The sequence below is a fragment of the Colletotrichum costaricense genome, assembly GCF_030867565.1.
Source record: "Colletotrichum costaricense strain IMI 309622 chromosome Unknown Scaffold_14.1, whole genome shotgun sequence".
Classification (NCBI taxonomy): domain Eukaryota; kingdom Fungi; phylum Ascomycota; class Sordariomycetes; order Glomerellales; family Glomerellaceae; genus Colletotrichum; species Colletotrichum costaricense.
In genome coordinates this window covers 805,439-820,397 of record NW_026848243.1, presented here as the reverse complement: position 1 = coordinate 820,397, position 14,959 = coordinate 805,439, and the positions used below count along the sequence as shown (strand labels likewise).

The 14,959-nt window shown below is 52.8% G+C and overlaps 3 protein-coding genes across 3 annotated transcripts; 1 reads left to right on the top strand and 2 right to left on the bottom strand.

The window, feature by feature from the left end:
• Window positions 1–2,304: 2,304 nt before the first annotated feature.
• CCOS01_12167 (Cullin family protein) lies at window positions 2,305–5,142 on the bottom strand (the record flags this gene model as incomplete). Its single annotated transcript, XM_060460316.1, has 3 exons — window positions 2,305–2,479; window positions 2,535–4,804; window positions 5,068–5,142. 3 exons carry the CDS (start codon window positions 5,140–5,142, stop codon window positions 2,305–2,307), a joined length of 2,520 nt encoding a protein of 839 aa, XP_060309259.1.
• Window positions 5,143–5,925: 783 nt separating this feature from the next.
• On the top strand, window positions 5,926–6,489 carry CCOS01_12166 (DNL zinc finger; the record flags this gene model as incomplete). The annotated part of the gene is made up of 1 exon (XM_060460315.1): window positions 5,926–6,489. One exon carries the CDS (start codon window positions 5,926–5,928, stop codon window positions 6,487–6,489), a length of 564 nt encoding a protein of 187 aa, XP_060309258.1.
• Window positions 6,490–6,793: 304 nt separating this feature from the next.
• Window positions 6,794–14,747, bottom strand: CCOS01_12165 (down-regulated in metastasis; the record flags this gene model as incomplete). Its single annotated transcript, XM_060460314.1, has 2 exons — window positions 6,794–13,316; window positions 13,369–14,747. 2 exons carry the CDS (start codon window positions 14,745–14,747, stop codon window positions 6,794–6,796), a joined length of 7,902 nt encoding a protein of 2,633 aa, XP_060309257.1.
• Between the last annotated feature and the right edge of the window lie 212 nt (window positions 14,748–14,959).

Genomic DNA, 14,959 nt, shown 5'->3' with positions numbered 1-14,959 from the left:
TCTCATCATTCCATCCATCCCTTCGGCATCGCCTCGTTTTTCGCAGAGTTACTCGTTTACCTCTACGGAATATCCAGCAGGAGCCCACCTAGCACCAAGCTGCACTTGAGTTCTTGAACACCCCCCCCCCCCCGTTCGGCGCCGATCGCAAGCTGGTCAACGCTCCCGATCAAACCCCCCGGGATCCCGTGCATCGTATCCGTAGGAAACTCCACCCTTGAACCTACGGAGTAGAAAGCTTTTTTGTCAAGAGCTATATGCGCGCTGAAAGTTTCCCGGAGAAGACCGCTCGTCTTAATCCCCACGCGTGTGACGAAAACTCTACTTGTTCTCTCTCTCTCTCTCCCGAGCGAGCTGTCATTGCCAAATAGATTGCAGGAGAATGATGAAGCCGACCGGAAGGAAGGGAGGGCATGAAAACGGCCTGCAGGATTGGGGGCCGAGGGGTGTGTGGTGGCCTGATGTTTGAAAGGTACCTTACTTGTGTGTATGAAGTAGGGGCGCCCCGGTTATGTGTGAGCGTGTGAGTGGTGCTGCAGCTACATACGGCCTCCGAAATCTGGGTTGAATCCAAGCTGTGGTCCTGCCTGCGTCTCTCGGATTTTCTTTGGGTCTCCATCTTGATGCGTATGCTTGCTTGGCTTCTCCATGATTGGAGAGGAAATACAGGAGAGTGTGAGATCCGATGCCGCCCTTTTTTTTTTTTTTTTTTTTTTTTTTTTTTTTTTTGCGTGGTGTTGTGTTTTGTGTGTGTGTGGTGGTGGGGTTTGTGTTGTGTTGTGTGTGGGGTGGTGTGGTTGTGTGTTTGGGTGTGTGTTTTTGTTGTTTTTCTTTTTTTTTTTTTTTTTTTTTTTTTTTTTTTTTTTTTTTTTGGGGTGTTTTTTGTAAAGGGGAAGGGGGGGGGGGGGGGGGAAGGAGCGCCCTGCTTCTGCGGTCTTTTGAATTAGGTAGCGTCCCTTTACATTGTATCCCATCACCCTACTACGGAAATGTGAGGTTTTTTTTCCCAGTGCGCCTATTCTCCCACCCGTGATCAGGATTCCGAATTTTCCCCATCGTCCTGCGGTTTTGCTCTCCTTTCAACTTTCCCAGTTGGTTTCAACTTGGAAAGCGTTTGGAACTCGATTATGTGAGTGCAAAGGGGGGGGGGGGTTGCCTTTGTGGACTTCCTCCTCTTTTTTCCGTGTGTTCCTGCTTTCTCTGCTGTTCGGTGGTTTGGTCCCCCCTGTGCTGGTGCTGCTGGCACGAAAATCTCATTGTTGGTCGTCCGTGAGATTCACTTTACTCCGTGCTCCGTACACCGCGCATTTCGAGGTGTCCGCCCCCCCGGGTTAAGTGGACTCGAACCCTTCCCCGGGACGCCGATCGAGTCGGATCCCCCCTCTTACTAATCGAAAGGGCACCCTTTCAAGTCATTCGTGTGTGACACAATCCCGTAGCGCAACTTACACTACGGAGTAGAAGAAATAACAGGACTTGAAAGTTTTGAGATTGGACATGCAGAAGGGGAGGAAAACTTGGGGATAATTCCGTATACACGTAGGCAATTGAGACAATGAGATCTGCTCTGCAGGATCGACAGGTTTGTGGGGGGCCAGATACGGGTGCTCGTGTTCAGAAGGGCTGTAAAACATACAACCCGGGGACGATCCTGTTGATCTCCTCCGTCTCTGAACACGGAAGACGGACGCAGGAAAGGAAACAAAACATGGCATTTGGCAAAGTGTACAACTATGAGGCTAAGGCGCAGTCAGCTTAGAGAAGGACAGTTAGTTATGAGCTGCTCATATAGTGATTCCCTGCAGAGCCCACAGAATAATCAGGTGTGTAGAGTCCATTGGCATACGTCTGGCGAGGACTACACCTTGTGACCATTCATGTTAAGTAGGCCTAGAATTCTATACATGCAAAAGAAGCAAAGTATGTACATTCATTCAATTCCAGATCAAATTCCCTTGGAGTAGACGTCGGGGAGTCAAGTGACCTGAAAACTCAATTGCCTTCAATGAAGAGCAGCGTCAACGAAACCGAGTTCGTCTGACAACCAAAAGGCCGAAATCCCCGGTATCCCAGAACCACCACGTAGGGGATACCTCTCTCCCGTCCCTGTGCCCGTGTTCCAGACGAATAGTGTGCATTTTTCTCAAGCAACCCTCCTGAAAAACGCCATGCCTGATTTTTTAAGAAATCCCTTGAACCCTCCCTATGCAGCCATAAATGCCCTTCTAACATCCTTGTATCATGAGAATCGTGTCCATCGTTTTGTACCGCACCAAAGGCGGCCGGTGGAGGGCTTTCTTCTTCTTAAGCGAGGTAGCGATACGTCGGCGTCGAGGCATCCTCTACGCGCTCGAGATACTCTCGCACAATCAAATCCTCGATTCGCTTTTTGATGAGACTAATCTCGGGTTTGAAGCGACCGCTAAGTTGATCAATGACCTCCGTAATGAGCTGCGAATGACCAAGTTCCTTGCGTTGCCTATGATGGGGTTAGTTTAGCCAAGAGACCGAACATCAAGTGGTGGGTAACGTACTTCATGATGCGGACAAGAGCGGCATCGATAACGTGGGCTCGAGTCTGATTGTTCTTCTCTTCGGTTGCCTTCCGTTCGTCGTCGCCCTCAACCTTGCTGGTAGCATTGATGATGGGTGCCTTGATACGGACAGTCTTGCTGACGAAAGAGGCGTTGAACTTGAACTTGTCGCCGGCCTTGATGCCCTTGGTCGCGGGTTCCTTGGCGAGCACTCTGGCCTTGGGAACGATGGACAAAGAAGTCAGAGTTCTCGCAAGATCTGACATCGGGATGTTGGTCTTGGCTTGAATTTCCTCAAGAGAAAGCTCTTCGCCCTCCTCGAGTTCGTTGAATAGCAACAGCACCACCATGCCATAGGTCGGCACGTTGATCTCGTACTTTCGCTCTCGCGCCAGGGGTCCCTTGCCTCCTGGAATCGCGGGGAAGGTACACCGAACGTCCGCGCTGCCGGTGGACCCGAGCCAAGTGAGCTTGCGGCCGCTGCGGTTGGTGAGGTAGTACTTGAGTAAGCTTTCCTGGAGACGCTTGATATCGTCGGGGAAGATGCAGCCACCACTTTCAGAAAACTGTGAGGTGCGACCCATGATCTCGGGAGGCCATGAGTTGGTAGTCAAAATGTTGACAGCCAGCTCGATCTGCTTCCGAGACACGTCGCCCAGTCCCCTAATATGGTCGCGATAGCCTGAAGTCAGCTCGGCAGATGACTCCATGTCTCTGAACATGCCCTCGAACTTGGCCGTGAATTGGTTGCCCAACTCCTGCTTCATTCGAGAGATCATTGACTTTTCAACATCATGACTCTCCGATTTGTTGTTGAGAAGACGCTTGGCCAGGTGCTTCTGGTAGTAACGCTCGAACAGATCCTTATCTGAGAGATACCGGATCACAGTAATGGCCTTCTCCAACACCGCCTCGGTTTCGGTCTCAGTCTTGCCGCGAATGCCGCGTCGAAGATTATCGTCAATGAAGAGCGATACGTATTCAGAGCTCTTGGTAAACATGTTGATGAAATCGGAAAAGCTCTTTGTGAGCGAGGTTTGGATGATCAAATCCTCTTGGAAGCACTTTTTCCACAGATTATCGAACTTATCCTTGAGCTTGAGCACGTCGTCAACCCACTTGATCGCCGCGGCCGTCTGCTGAGCCGATGAGCTCAGCGCCTTGGCCTTCTCCCCGCCCTCATTATCTTCTCCGTCGGCCGGCGCAGACGCTGCAGAGAAATTCGTCTCCTTGAGCATCTGCTCAATCTCGAGTCCCAGTTCGACCACCCGTGTGGACAAAATCTTTTTGAGAGATGCCTTTTTGGCATCAACCCTTGAAACCAGTTGGTAAAGAATTGTGAGCTCTTCCTCACGATCATAATTGACCATGGACTTGAGCCCACTTCCTTCAAGGTTCAAAAAATCGTCCAGATGCGCCGAAATCAACTCTTCCTCAACGACCTTGATGGATCTCTCTCTCGTCTCATAATGGATAGTAGTGTCGCATCGGTCGTTTTCTTCTTGTAGTCGGCGCTGAGTGTGCCGCAGCCAGGCGCCGGCATCAGCCTCTCGGAGCAAGCGTTCACACTCGCGCTTGTAGTACGTTCGCTCGGAGTCAAGGTAAGCGGGCTCGAACACCGTCAAGTACAGCTTCTCTGCCTCTTGCTCCTCGTCCGACTCGTAGAGAGAATCGAGCATCCTTATGATGTTGCGCAACAAATGCCGATCGATGGTGTCACCATCGCGCTCCATGTTGACGTGATCGAGGATGACCGAGTTGAGGATATCGAATACAGTATATTGACCTCCTGAGTTCAGTGACGCTCGCAGAATATGGTCGCGGAACAGGCCAATCGTGGCGGTGTAGATGGACGGCCGACGAGCATCCTGTGTGTAGCCGCGGTCGAGGTACATCAATATATCAGCCGTCATGTTCATTGACGTGTTGTGATGCTCCCATGATTTTCTGACGCCGCTCAGAAAGTGCTCGCCCATCTTGCGTCGTTCGTTGACCGAAGTAGCCGCACCACCCATTGCAGCGCTAACGAGGTTGGCCGTGACCAGCTTTTCGATATCGGGAATGACGTGTTCGGAAAAGTACTGCTCTTCGAATTGCTTGACGCGATCGTAGAGCATCTCACCCTTTTTCTTCAGGACTATCTTGTAAGATGCTCGGTAGAGCTGCTCGAATGAGAGTGTGCTGCAGTTTTGGTTGTGAATGTCGGTCAGGGCTTGCTTCAGTGTATCCCAGCACTGCTCGAAATCGCTCGTGTCGATGCCGGATGTCAACTTTTCACGGGTTAGTTTATGTTCTGAAAGTCTTGCTAGTGGTCATCCAAAGCATCTCAGCGGCCGCCTTGCAACTCGACGGTTCCTGAACAGTATACACATGACGTGTGCGTGATGAACGGAGACAAGCATGCAAGGATCACAGTTATAATAGACACAACACTCTGGTCGGCGCTGAAGCCATCACCACAAAAGGCACAAGAGGCAAAAGACACACATTGCAGCTACAACAGGGGTTGACTGCTGGAGTTGGGAAGACTTACTCGTCCGGGGCGGCGCGGGGGCCGAATGCGACCGGCCCGCATGGCCGTACCCCCTCCACCTCTACCAGAAATCATCGTGTATGTATCTGTGTATGTCCTCGAGTCGTATCCGTACTATCGCTGCGGAATTCGGTCGTGGTTGGCTGATCGTTACAAGTCGAGAAAGCTATCGTGGGAAACCTGAGTCGGTGGCGGCGGGGTAGCTCTCGTCAGAAAGTGTGGCGGGCAACTGAGGGATGCTGAATAAAAAGAGGAGCCAGGCTGCAACGCTTCGTAAGAAATAGAAGTGAAAAGCCGTGAAAGCCAGAAAAAGAAGAAGACAGCCTGGCTATTGCAGAAGAAGCTGACCGCGTCAAGAACTGCGGTTTCTGCGGCAGGAGTCGGGGTATTTAATACAAAGCATCTCGAGGAAGGAAACAATCTCGGGATGTAAGTCGCAAGTTCAGCGAAAGCCACAGCAGGGCAAGGCTGCGGAGCCCCGAGGCCGGAATGGTCCGCGCTTCCCACACGCGAGGCGGAAGGAGCGACCAGGCAGTTGGGTCCAATCAATTAAGTCCTCTATCCTTGCGCCTCACAGCGCTCTAATTGGTTCATTTGGATCGACGCTCTGGACAGCGCGTCTGCGCCACAAGTGGCGGTCGTTTCCATCGTTTTCTTTACAGGGGAAAAAAAATTAAAGCGCAGCAGTGACACTCCAGAAAAAAATGACGGCATTCCCAGTCCACTTTGAGAACAGCTCAGCCAAGCTCTAGCTCTTCTCCCACAAACTTCAACATCAAAGGCTTCCACCACACACCAGCGCAAAGCCACCACCACCAACACTATCCCTCCCTTCGAAAACGCAGACGACACATCACCATGGCCTCGCGCTCAGCATTCACAAAATTCGCGCCTGCGCTGCGACAAGCTCGCCCAGGCGCCTCGCCCTTCAAACGCAACAGCCCAATCCTCTCAGCCCTCCAAAATCAACAAAGGCCACCAACTCCCCTGCAACCCACAATCGCCGCGCGCTTCGCCCACACAGTCCCGAAGCCCAGAGCAGCGCGCGAAGCCGAGGCAAAGACGCCCGCACAGATGCGCATGGAGACCTCGCCGCACTACCAGCTCGACTTCACCTGCGTGCCGTGCGACACTCGCTCCCGGCACAAGGTCTCCAAGCAGGGATACCATCACGGCTCCGTCCTCATCACCTGCCCCTCATGCCGCAACCGCCACATCATCAGCGACCACCTGGGCATCTTTGGCGATCGCAAGGTCACCGTCGAGGACCTGATGCGCGAGAAGGGCAGGCTCGTCAAGAGGGGCACACTGGGCGAGGATGGCGATATCGAGTTTTACCCCGACGAGAGCGCTGCTGCTGCTGCTGATGGTGCCGATGCTGATGCGCAAGCTGCGGAGTCGAAGAAGGATGGGTCTGCTTGAAGGCTTTGGAAAACGACTGTAAAATCTGTACAATATGTATGGCAGACTCGATGAGGGCGGTCGAGGCCTCGTTCTGCCAATGGATTGGATGATTGCATATAAAGGCGTTTCGGATACCCATCGACACTCATGGGAACACTAAAATGGCGGGACACAATGTAACAACAGAATAGATCTCACATATGAACGGGCAATGGTCAGCCCCTGTACTATATGAATACAACCCTTTTAAACCCTCTTGAGCACCCTTTCTTTTTAACCCCCTTCCAGAAACGCCAGCCCATGCAAACTTTTTTGACGATGATTACCACCCCTTGTACGCCTGCCTCTGCTGCTTGTGCTCCTGGCCCCTGACCTTCTTTCTCTCCTTCTTCTTCTCCGTCTTCTTCCTCTTGTCCCGGCCGTACTTCTCCGGCTGCGCAATCGCCTCAATCTTGCGCTTGCTCGACCTCTGCTGTCTCCTGTTCCGCACCTCCTCCCTGATGGACAACAGCTGTTTGGTGTATTCGGCCGTGCCAAACTTCTTCTGGAGCGAGTCCATGAGGATCTGCGCCCTCGTCTTGAGCGCCTCGAGCCTAGTCTTGAAAAGCTCGTCCGTCGAGTAGGGCACAGGGATGTTGGGGTCCGTGAGGTTCTGCAGAGGGTAGAGAATTGTCTTGAATGAGGGCTCGAGGTGGTCCTGGGGAACGCGGCGGCAGATGGTCTCCAACACCTCCATGGCGACCGTCTTGGGCGTGATGGCGGTCGACTTGGGCCGGACGTCCTTACGCAGGATGGACGAGAGCTTCCAGAACAAGTACTGCAGATCCTTGCGGTGCTCCTCAATTCTATCCTCTTCCGCCTCGGCTTCGTCGCGGTCGCCGAGAGTGTCTGCTTCGGGCACGGTTTGCACCTTGACGGGCAGACGGGGGCCAAGGAAGATCAAGATCTGCTTGATCTCCTCGGCAAGCGCGTCGTCGATCTCTGGTGTTCTCAGGGCGTACAGCGTCAACCTCACGAGCTCCTCCAAGTCCTCGAGCTCGAGGTTCAGACCATGAGATCCTTGGAGTACTTCGCCTGCTTTGCTTGGCTTGCCAGCATAGTCCGCCAGGAACGTGCTCAGTACCTTGGTGGCGCTAAGCTTGACTGAGTTCTCGGGGTGTACGAGGCAGCCGCGGACATCGCTCCAGAGTTCCTTGGACTCGGTAGACAGAAGTCTTGCTGGGTACTTCTCCGTCAGCACCTGGAGGTCGCGAAGAACCGTGTTGAGAAGGTCTTCATCGGCAACGCGGATATCGCCTGTACCAACAATCTCTCCAATTTTGGCGAGAACCAACTCCAGCTCCTTCTTGTGCTTAGTCGAGGGCTCCTTGGCTTCGAAGAAGAACCCGAAAGCTTGCAGCGAAAGCTTTGTCACCGCTTGGTTATCCTCCTGCTCAACCCATGATCGGAGCAGCGTCATGAAGTTTTGTGTTCTCTCCTTATCAGCCTTGCGGAACATCTCCTTCACCAGTTCCCCGGCAGCCAGGCAGCACTTCTCGCTGTCGTCGTTGGCAAGCACCATGACGAGGGGCAAGAAGCAGGTGGAAATGACCTCCTGCACGAAGTCGTCCGCAGACTTCATGAGAAGCAGGTGAACCACCTCCATGACGGACAAGCGGCCGCCTTCGCGGTCGTACGTCAGGTTGGCGACAACGAAGTTGAGCTGCTTCACCCATCGGGCCTTTCTCTGCGGGTAGTCCTTGAGGAACTGGAAGAAAGCGCCTCTCGCCAGATCACGCGTATCCTTGTCATCATTCGTGATCATGACGGTGCCGACGTAGTCGAGGGTATCGTAGACGACTGCGGTCTCGATCTTGCGCTCGAGAACAGAGCGCACAAAGTTGAAGGTGACGTGACGGTAGAGAGTCTCTGTGAGGTCGTCCTTGAGCTTGCCGAGGAGCATGTCGATGGCTGCGTCCTTGACGGGGATGTCCTTACGCTCGCGGAGGACAACCGAGAGCAGCTTCAGAGCCGCCTGCGACAGGTCGGTTGTAGTTGAGGTTGACATGGAAATGCTCTTCGTCGCCTCCTTGACTGCGACTTTGAAGAGTTGGATGTCCTCGTTGTTGTTGAAAGGTACCTTGACAAGCACAGTGAGAAGCTTGAAGGCCGCGACCTTGACGTCATCCTCCTCGCCAATGATGGCGTCTCCGAGGATGGGCACAAAGCCACCAATGTTCGCGCCAGTACGCAGGCTTTCGTACTTCTTCCATACCGACCGGAGGATGTCAAAGGTGAACTTGACAAGCTTGAAGGTGTATTTCCCAGCGGTGCCAGAGTTGTCCTTCTTCACGCCCTTCTGGTAGAGGTACTTCTTCAGGCGGAAGTCGATCTTGGGCTGCACCTCTGGCTTCTTGCTCTTGTAAACTTCTTGAATAACCTCGTAGCAGAAGACGAGAGTGTCACGGCTCTCTGCGGCCGGGTTCTGCATGAGACCGGCGGTGATTCTTGCCAGCAGAGTGTCAATCTTGCGGACCAACTTGAGATCCACCTTCTCCATGAGCAGAGATTGCAGAGGGTGGACGAGCACGACAAGCTGGCTGATGGAGGCCGACTTGGCAATCAACTCCATGGAATCCTGACTCTTGCTTGCCTTGACTTCCTTCATCTCACTGATGTAACCTTCGGCATCCTTTTCTTGACCGGTAGCGCCAAAGATGTCGTCAATGATGATCGCAACAATGGCCCGGAGAGTATAGTCGAGATCACCCTGCTGGAACTGAGGAATAACCTTGAGGAGCATCGAGTGTAGGGTATAGGACATGACGTGAAGTTGGTAACCTCGCTTGAGAGCGCCGCGCAATTCCTTCAGGATGAAGCCAAAGTAGGTCGGGCCGAGGACCGATGCGATTTGCACAAGAGTGTCTCTGGCCATCTCACGAGCATCCCAGGATTTACTGCGCAGGATGTGACAGATATCGGTCAGAACACCAGCAAGCTTCTGGCCCATTTCTTCGGACGGCAAAAGCTTGAGAAGCTTGACGATGATGACACCGACGGGTACACGGTAACTGACCTCGGACTCATCCTTCTCGTGGATATGCTTGACCAGAGGAGGGAGGAAGAGGTTATTGATGTCCTTGCTGAGCTTTTCTTGTGTGGGAGTCGTGAGTACAAGTCTCTTGCTGGTAGGCGTGGAGGTTTCTGAATCATCAATCTGCATCGCCTCGACGCCCTTCTCTTCGACTGCGAGAACGAGAGCATCGCAGAACTTGGCAAGCAGTCGAATAACCTGCTTCTGGTTGTTGGGCTTGGACTCGACGTAGCTGATGTACCTCTGCAGAATAACACGGTAATGCTTCCAGTCCAAAGACTGAGCCAAGTTGCCGATCGTGTTGGTCGCCTCAGCACCCAAGCCCTGGTCGTCGCTACCTTCAGCACGGCCAAAGATGAAGTGCTCGAGAAGAGGGATGAAGAACTGGCTCAGATTCTGGCTGCCAAACTCCGAGGTGTCGTTGACAGAGTTCAGCATCTTGATGGCTTCCAGCTGGCGCGCCGTCGCAGGACTGAGAATGTTGAAAAAGAAGGGCAACTCAGACGTCTCCTCTTCCATATCACTGGCCAAGAGCCCCTTCATATCCGCAACAGGCTCCCAGGTTGGCATCTGCGAAAGAATGTAGCCAAAGACTCTCAAGTACTCTCTCCTGACGATGGCAGACTCCTCACGAGCTCCAGTGTAGATAGAAGGCAACAGAATAGTCTTCAGATGGGCTTCGAAGCCGCTCTTGGATGTCTCGTCTGAGCAGGCCGCCACCTCTCTGATAAACTTGCGCAGGGAGTCTGCAGAGTTCGATGCCAGGATACCATATTCCTCGTCGGAGCGGATATAGTAAATCAAGTTGTGCAATAGAGGAAGCCACTGCTTGACATTAAAAGGTGTTTCCGTGTTGGTGATTCGGTTGAAGGCGGCGAGCCGCTTGTCGTAATCTGGCTCGTCGATGCGGTTCGGTGCGAAGGCATTGAGGTCACGGCAGATTTCGGCAATCTCCTGAAGGGTCGTGTCCTTCTCGGCCAACACTGTGAGGACGCGGGCCAAAGACTGCCTGTTGTCCCTGTCTTTGAAGTAACTGAAGAGCGAAGACAGGGTCTCAAAGATGGCAATATCAGCAGTCTTCTCTTCCGCTTCCTCGGAGCTAAGGATGGTGATGAATCGCTCCAGAATGAGGAGAATCTTGCCCTTGGCTCTGGGGTTGACTCTTCTCGGAGGCTGATTGAGGAGGAAAGTTGCGATCTTGAGTGTCTCGCGCACGTTCGCCGAGGTCTCAACAAGCGGAGAAAGCTCGACAATGGTCTCAATACAAGACTCGAGCAGTTCATTGCTCATGGTTTGCGTCTCCAGCGTGGTAGTGACGGTCTTCAACATCAGCTCCATGTTTGCATCCAGAAGCTCAGTACGAATGAGCTCATTGAACTCGGATTCCACAGCTGGTGCCGCTGCTAGCTTGATGAGGTTGCGGATGATGCTGAGGGCGAAAATCTTGACGTTTTCCTTCGCCTTGGGCATCGACACGCACTCGACAACCTTGGGCAGGATCTGGTCGTTGATCGAGATGAAGAGTGCTGCCTTTGGCAGCTGAGACCAAGTCGATACAAGCTGCATGATGCTAGAAATTGACTGGGCCGTCTCAACGGGGAGCTTCTCGATCCTGGGAGCAACGACCTCGTTGACAATGGGTTCAGAATATGGTGTCCAGTTGAAGTCTTGGGCATTGCGGAACAGTGCAATGAGACACTTGACACCGACAGTCCGAATGGTCTTGAGCAGAGACTCCTGAGATTCCTCGTTCGTTTCCTCCACCTCTTCATCTGACTCGACGGTAGTTGACTCCTTGAGCCGTCGGCATGCAAAAATGAGACAGTACAGAACAGGATTGAGCAGTTTTTCAACGTACGGACCCACGTGCTGCCCCAGCTCATTGATAAGGGGCAGCATCATGTTCATGAAACCAGTCTGCTTGCGAACGGGAAGAATTTCTCGGTCAAACAAATTGGTGCGGAAGCCGGAATCGTCAACGACACGAGCTCCTTTCAGACACCCAATAGCGATGTCCAAGAAGCTGCCTGTATCTTCAACGCTGAGGGTTCTTAAGACGGCCAAACGAGTGGCCTGAAGACCATGTCGACCACTGGAAACACCCTTTTTGGAAATGGTCCGTCCGTACAACAGCCGCAGAAGAACAGGCATAAGCTCTCCGCGGTGTTCAGGTTGGATCGTTGATTCGCCTTGGAGGAAGACTGTGAGTTCGTTCTTGAATCTGGCTTCATCGAGTAGGTACTCCAAGTTCTCCTGGTAAGGCCGAATGCCCGCTTGCTTCCAGGAGAGGATAGCTTTCAGCGCCAGCTTTTGCACCTCCACATCACCATTTTCCATGAGGTGAAGCAGTGCAGTGTAGACCCTTTCGTGCTGGTAGAGCGCTTTCGGGTTGATGAAGAGAGCGAAAACACCAACCAACGCCTTGCGATCGTAAAGAGACCAGTCTTCGCTCTTGACTTCAGCATCCTCATCATCCTGGCTTTCTGACGAGTTGTCTTCATCAACAGCAGCCCAAGACAGGAAAAAGGGTACGAGTTTGCGAGAGCGCTTCTCGGCAAAGTGAGGCATGGCAGTAAGCACCTTCAATGCCTGTGCTCGAGCATTGCCAGCGTGAGCTTCGACAGTCTCCTGCTGCTTGTCAAATGACTGCAGCATGAGATCGATGGCGTTGTTGACAACCTGCTCCACCTCCTCCGCCGTGCTCCAGAGCTCTTGCATGTGCTGGCAGTCAAAATCGGTGATGGCTTGGCGACCCTGTAGTGTGGGCTGACTGAGTGGTCCAGACCATCTTGGAGAAGGTGTCTCTAACCAACTGAACGCGGTCGTCGCAATAGCCTCTTCGCCAGTCTTGGTAGCGCCAACCAACTTCAAAGCTGTGATGGTATCGTCCCATAATGGGGAGAGCTTGACCGTCAGCATGCCGAACATGAAGGAGGGAATTGCCTTCAAGAGCCACGAGTTCTCGCTCAATTGTGAGTAATTTTGTCCAAGTTTGCGAAGATGCATCGCAATATTCCTCAAGCTGGAGGGCTCCAGAGGGGTGTTTCCGATGTCCAGCATAAGAGTGAGACAATGGTGTTCATCGAGAAGCGACTCGAATTGCTGGAGGATCTTGAGAGACGCAAGACGGAGTTCATGCGAAGGTGCCGAGAGGTTTTCGATAAGGGCCTCAACAACCGGATCCTCTTCTGAGCCCTCACTGCTATCACTGCTCTGACGGTCGACGGGAGGCGGTTGGTTTCGTGTGAGCTCGGTGTAGGTGAGATAAGCTTCCAAGAAGCCCACCGAACGGCTGAACCTGGGAAGAGCAGCACGAAGGAGCGGGTCCAAGGCTGGATCGACTGGGCCCGCCGCTTTGCTCATTCGCAGATACGCGTGGAAACCCTGGCTGATGCTGAAGTGAACCTCGTCTGACGCCAATGTAGTTGAAGGCTTGAGCGCCAGCCTCAGTTTCCGAAGTAAAAGTTCCGCAATCTTTGCATTGGCTGAGGGGTGAACAGTCGTCGAAAACAGGAGATCCAACAAGGCAGAGTACTTTGGCAAGCATCTGTCTCTCCATGTTTGAGGGTCCTTATCATACGCGCCGCGCTCGGGGAAGGGCGTGCTTTCGAGTCGCTCAAACTTTGACACGATCTGGTCCTGCCAGCTGCGCGGGAGGTTGCACGTCTCTTTTGCTCCCGGCGAAGGTAGACTTCCGTTTTGCACCATGCGAGGAAGGAAAACACACAGCATATCTTCGTTTTGACCATCGGACCAGTGACTGACGATGAATCTATGTCTGGTTAGCTTCAAGGAGCCCAATGGCAGAGTGAAGGCATATATACCTTTGGAAATATGTCTGGAATAGACTTCGGAATCGTGTCGAGTCTAGCTGGGAGAAGTAGGCACAGAAGGGAATGTACCACCTCATGAGCCTCTCCCTCTGGAGTGCATTCATGAAATCCTTCATGCAGGGAATAAGTGCTTCAACCGGCGCTTGATGCCAGACAATCGCAGCATTGACGATGACATGTTTCCATACAAGATCCAGCTTATCTTCTGTCACCTCAGAGGCATGTTGTGTCGTAGAGACCAACATGGCAGTCAAGTTTTCAACGAGAACGGGCCAGTTGCTGATGCGGTTTCCGTGACGAACACCCGCTGCTGTGCCAAGAACCCTGATCAGTGGGACAAACTTCCAAGTCTTGCTTGGCTTGGAGTCGTTCAAAGCCGCCTTAACTTGCTCCTGAATTGCCTCGAGAACGTCGGCGAGATCCTTATCGTTCGAGTGGTGGATAATGCTGGTCAAAACACCGCATACCAAGTCGGTCCACGTCGTAGTCTGAGTGAGATCCGCTTCCGTCTCGGGTATCGCCTTGAGGAGAGACACAAATAGGGCCGGTCCGGTCGAGTGAATGGTCTGGCCGGGACCCTTCATGGACTCCGCAAACATGGTCATGAGGCCATCCTGGTACAGCTGGAATGAGCGTTCGCCGACACTGCTCCGGAGATCGTCTCTTGCGTGGCTGACAATCGCGGTGAGGGCGGTCTCTCGGTGACCGGGCGCTGCAGCCTTCTTGATCAAGAAACTCAAAGCTTCGGCGGAGAAACGGGCAATGTGAGGAGGATGACGAGCCTTTCCCAAGAGAGGTGCTACAACATCATATGTTGGTCGCAGATTAGGCATAATTAGCCTAGACAGGTATTTGAACAGGAAAGCCAGCGCTGCGAAGGTCCATTCGATAACGTCAGCGTCTTGCGGCTTGGCGGCAATGGCAACAATAAGATCGAGAGACTTTGCGTAGTACTTTTCGAACCTCGTTCCAATATCATGCGCAAATGCTGTGAGCAGTTCCAGGAGCGGCTCTAACATCTCCTTATCCTGCTTCGCCAGCGCCTCGGCTAACAAGTTGAAGATCTTCTCTTCATGGTGCAGAATCTGGGCCAGCGTCTCGCTCATGTACCATGCTTTCGTCTTGACGTCGTAGAATCCCTTATAGATATTAAGTTCTGACCATTTTTGCAGGCCAGTTCGGAAGTAGGAGGTTGTGGATTCGAGGTCTTCGGCTTCAAGGTCGTGTCGGCGGACTTTTCGCAGAGGATCGAGTGCGTTGAGTTTCGCGATTTTGGCTGCGAATGACTCCCACCGGTGGTTCTTTGAATGGGGAGTCAAGTTCTTGCCCTTTCGGGACTTTGTGATCCGCCCTGATGAAGTGGAAGGCATGTTGGGCGGTTTGACAGGTGTGGTGTGCAAAAACCCGTCGTGATCGCCTCCCAGCTTCACTGCTTGATCGCGAAAAAAAAGTTCCCCGCCAACTCTTCAGAGCTCAGCCAGAAAATTGAACTTTTTTTCTGTCGGCAGAAGGTCGGCCGATTACGATAACTGATAAGACGTATCTTTCATGGATCTCGTCCAATGGTTGAGCTTGGATATAA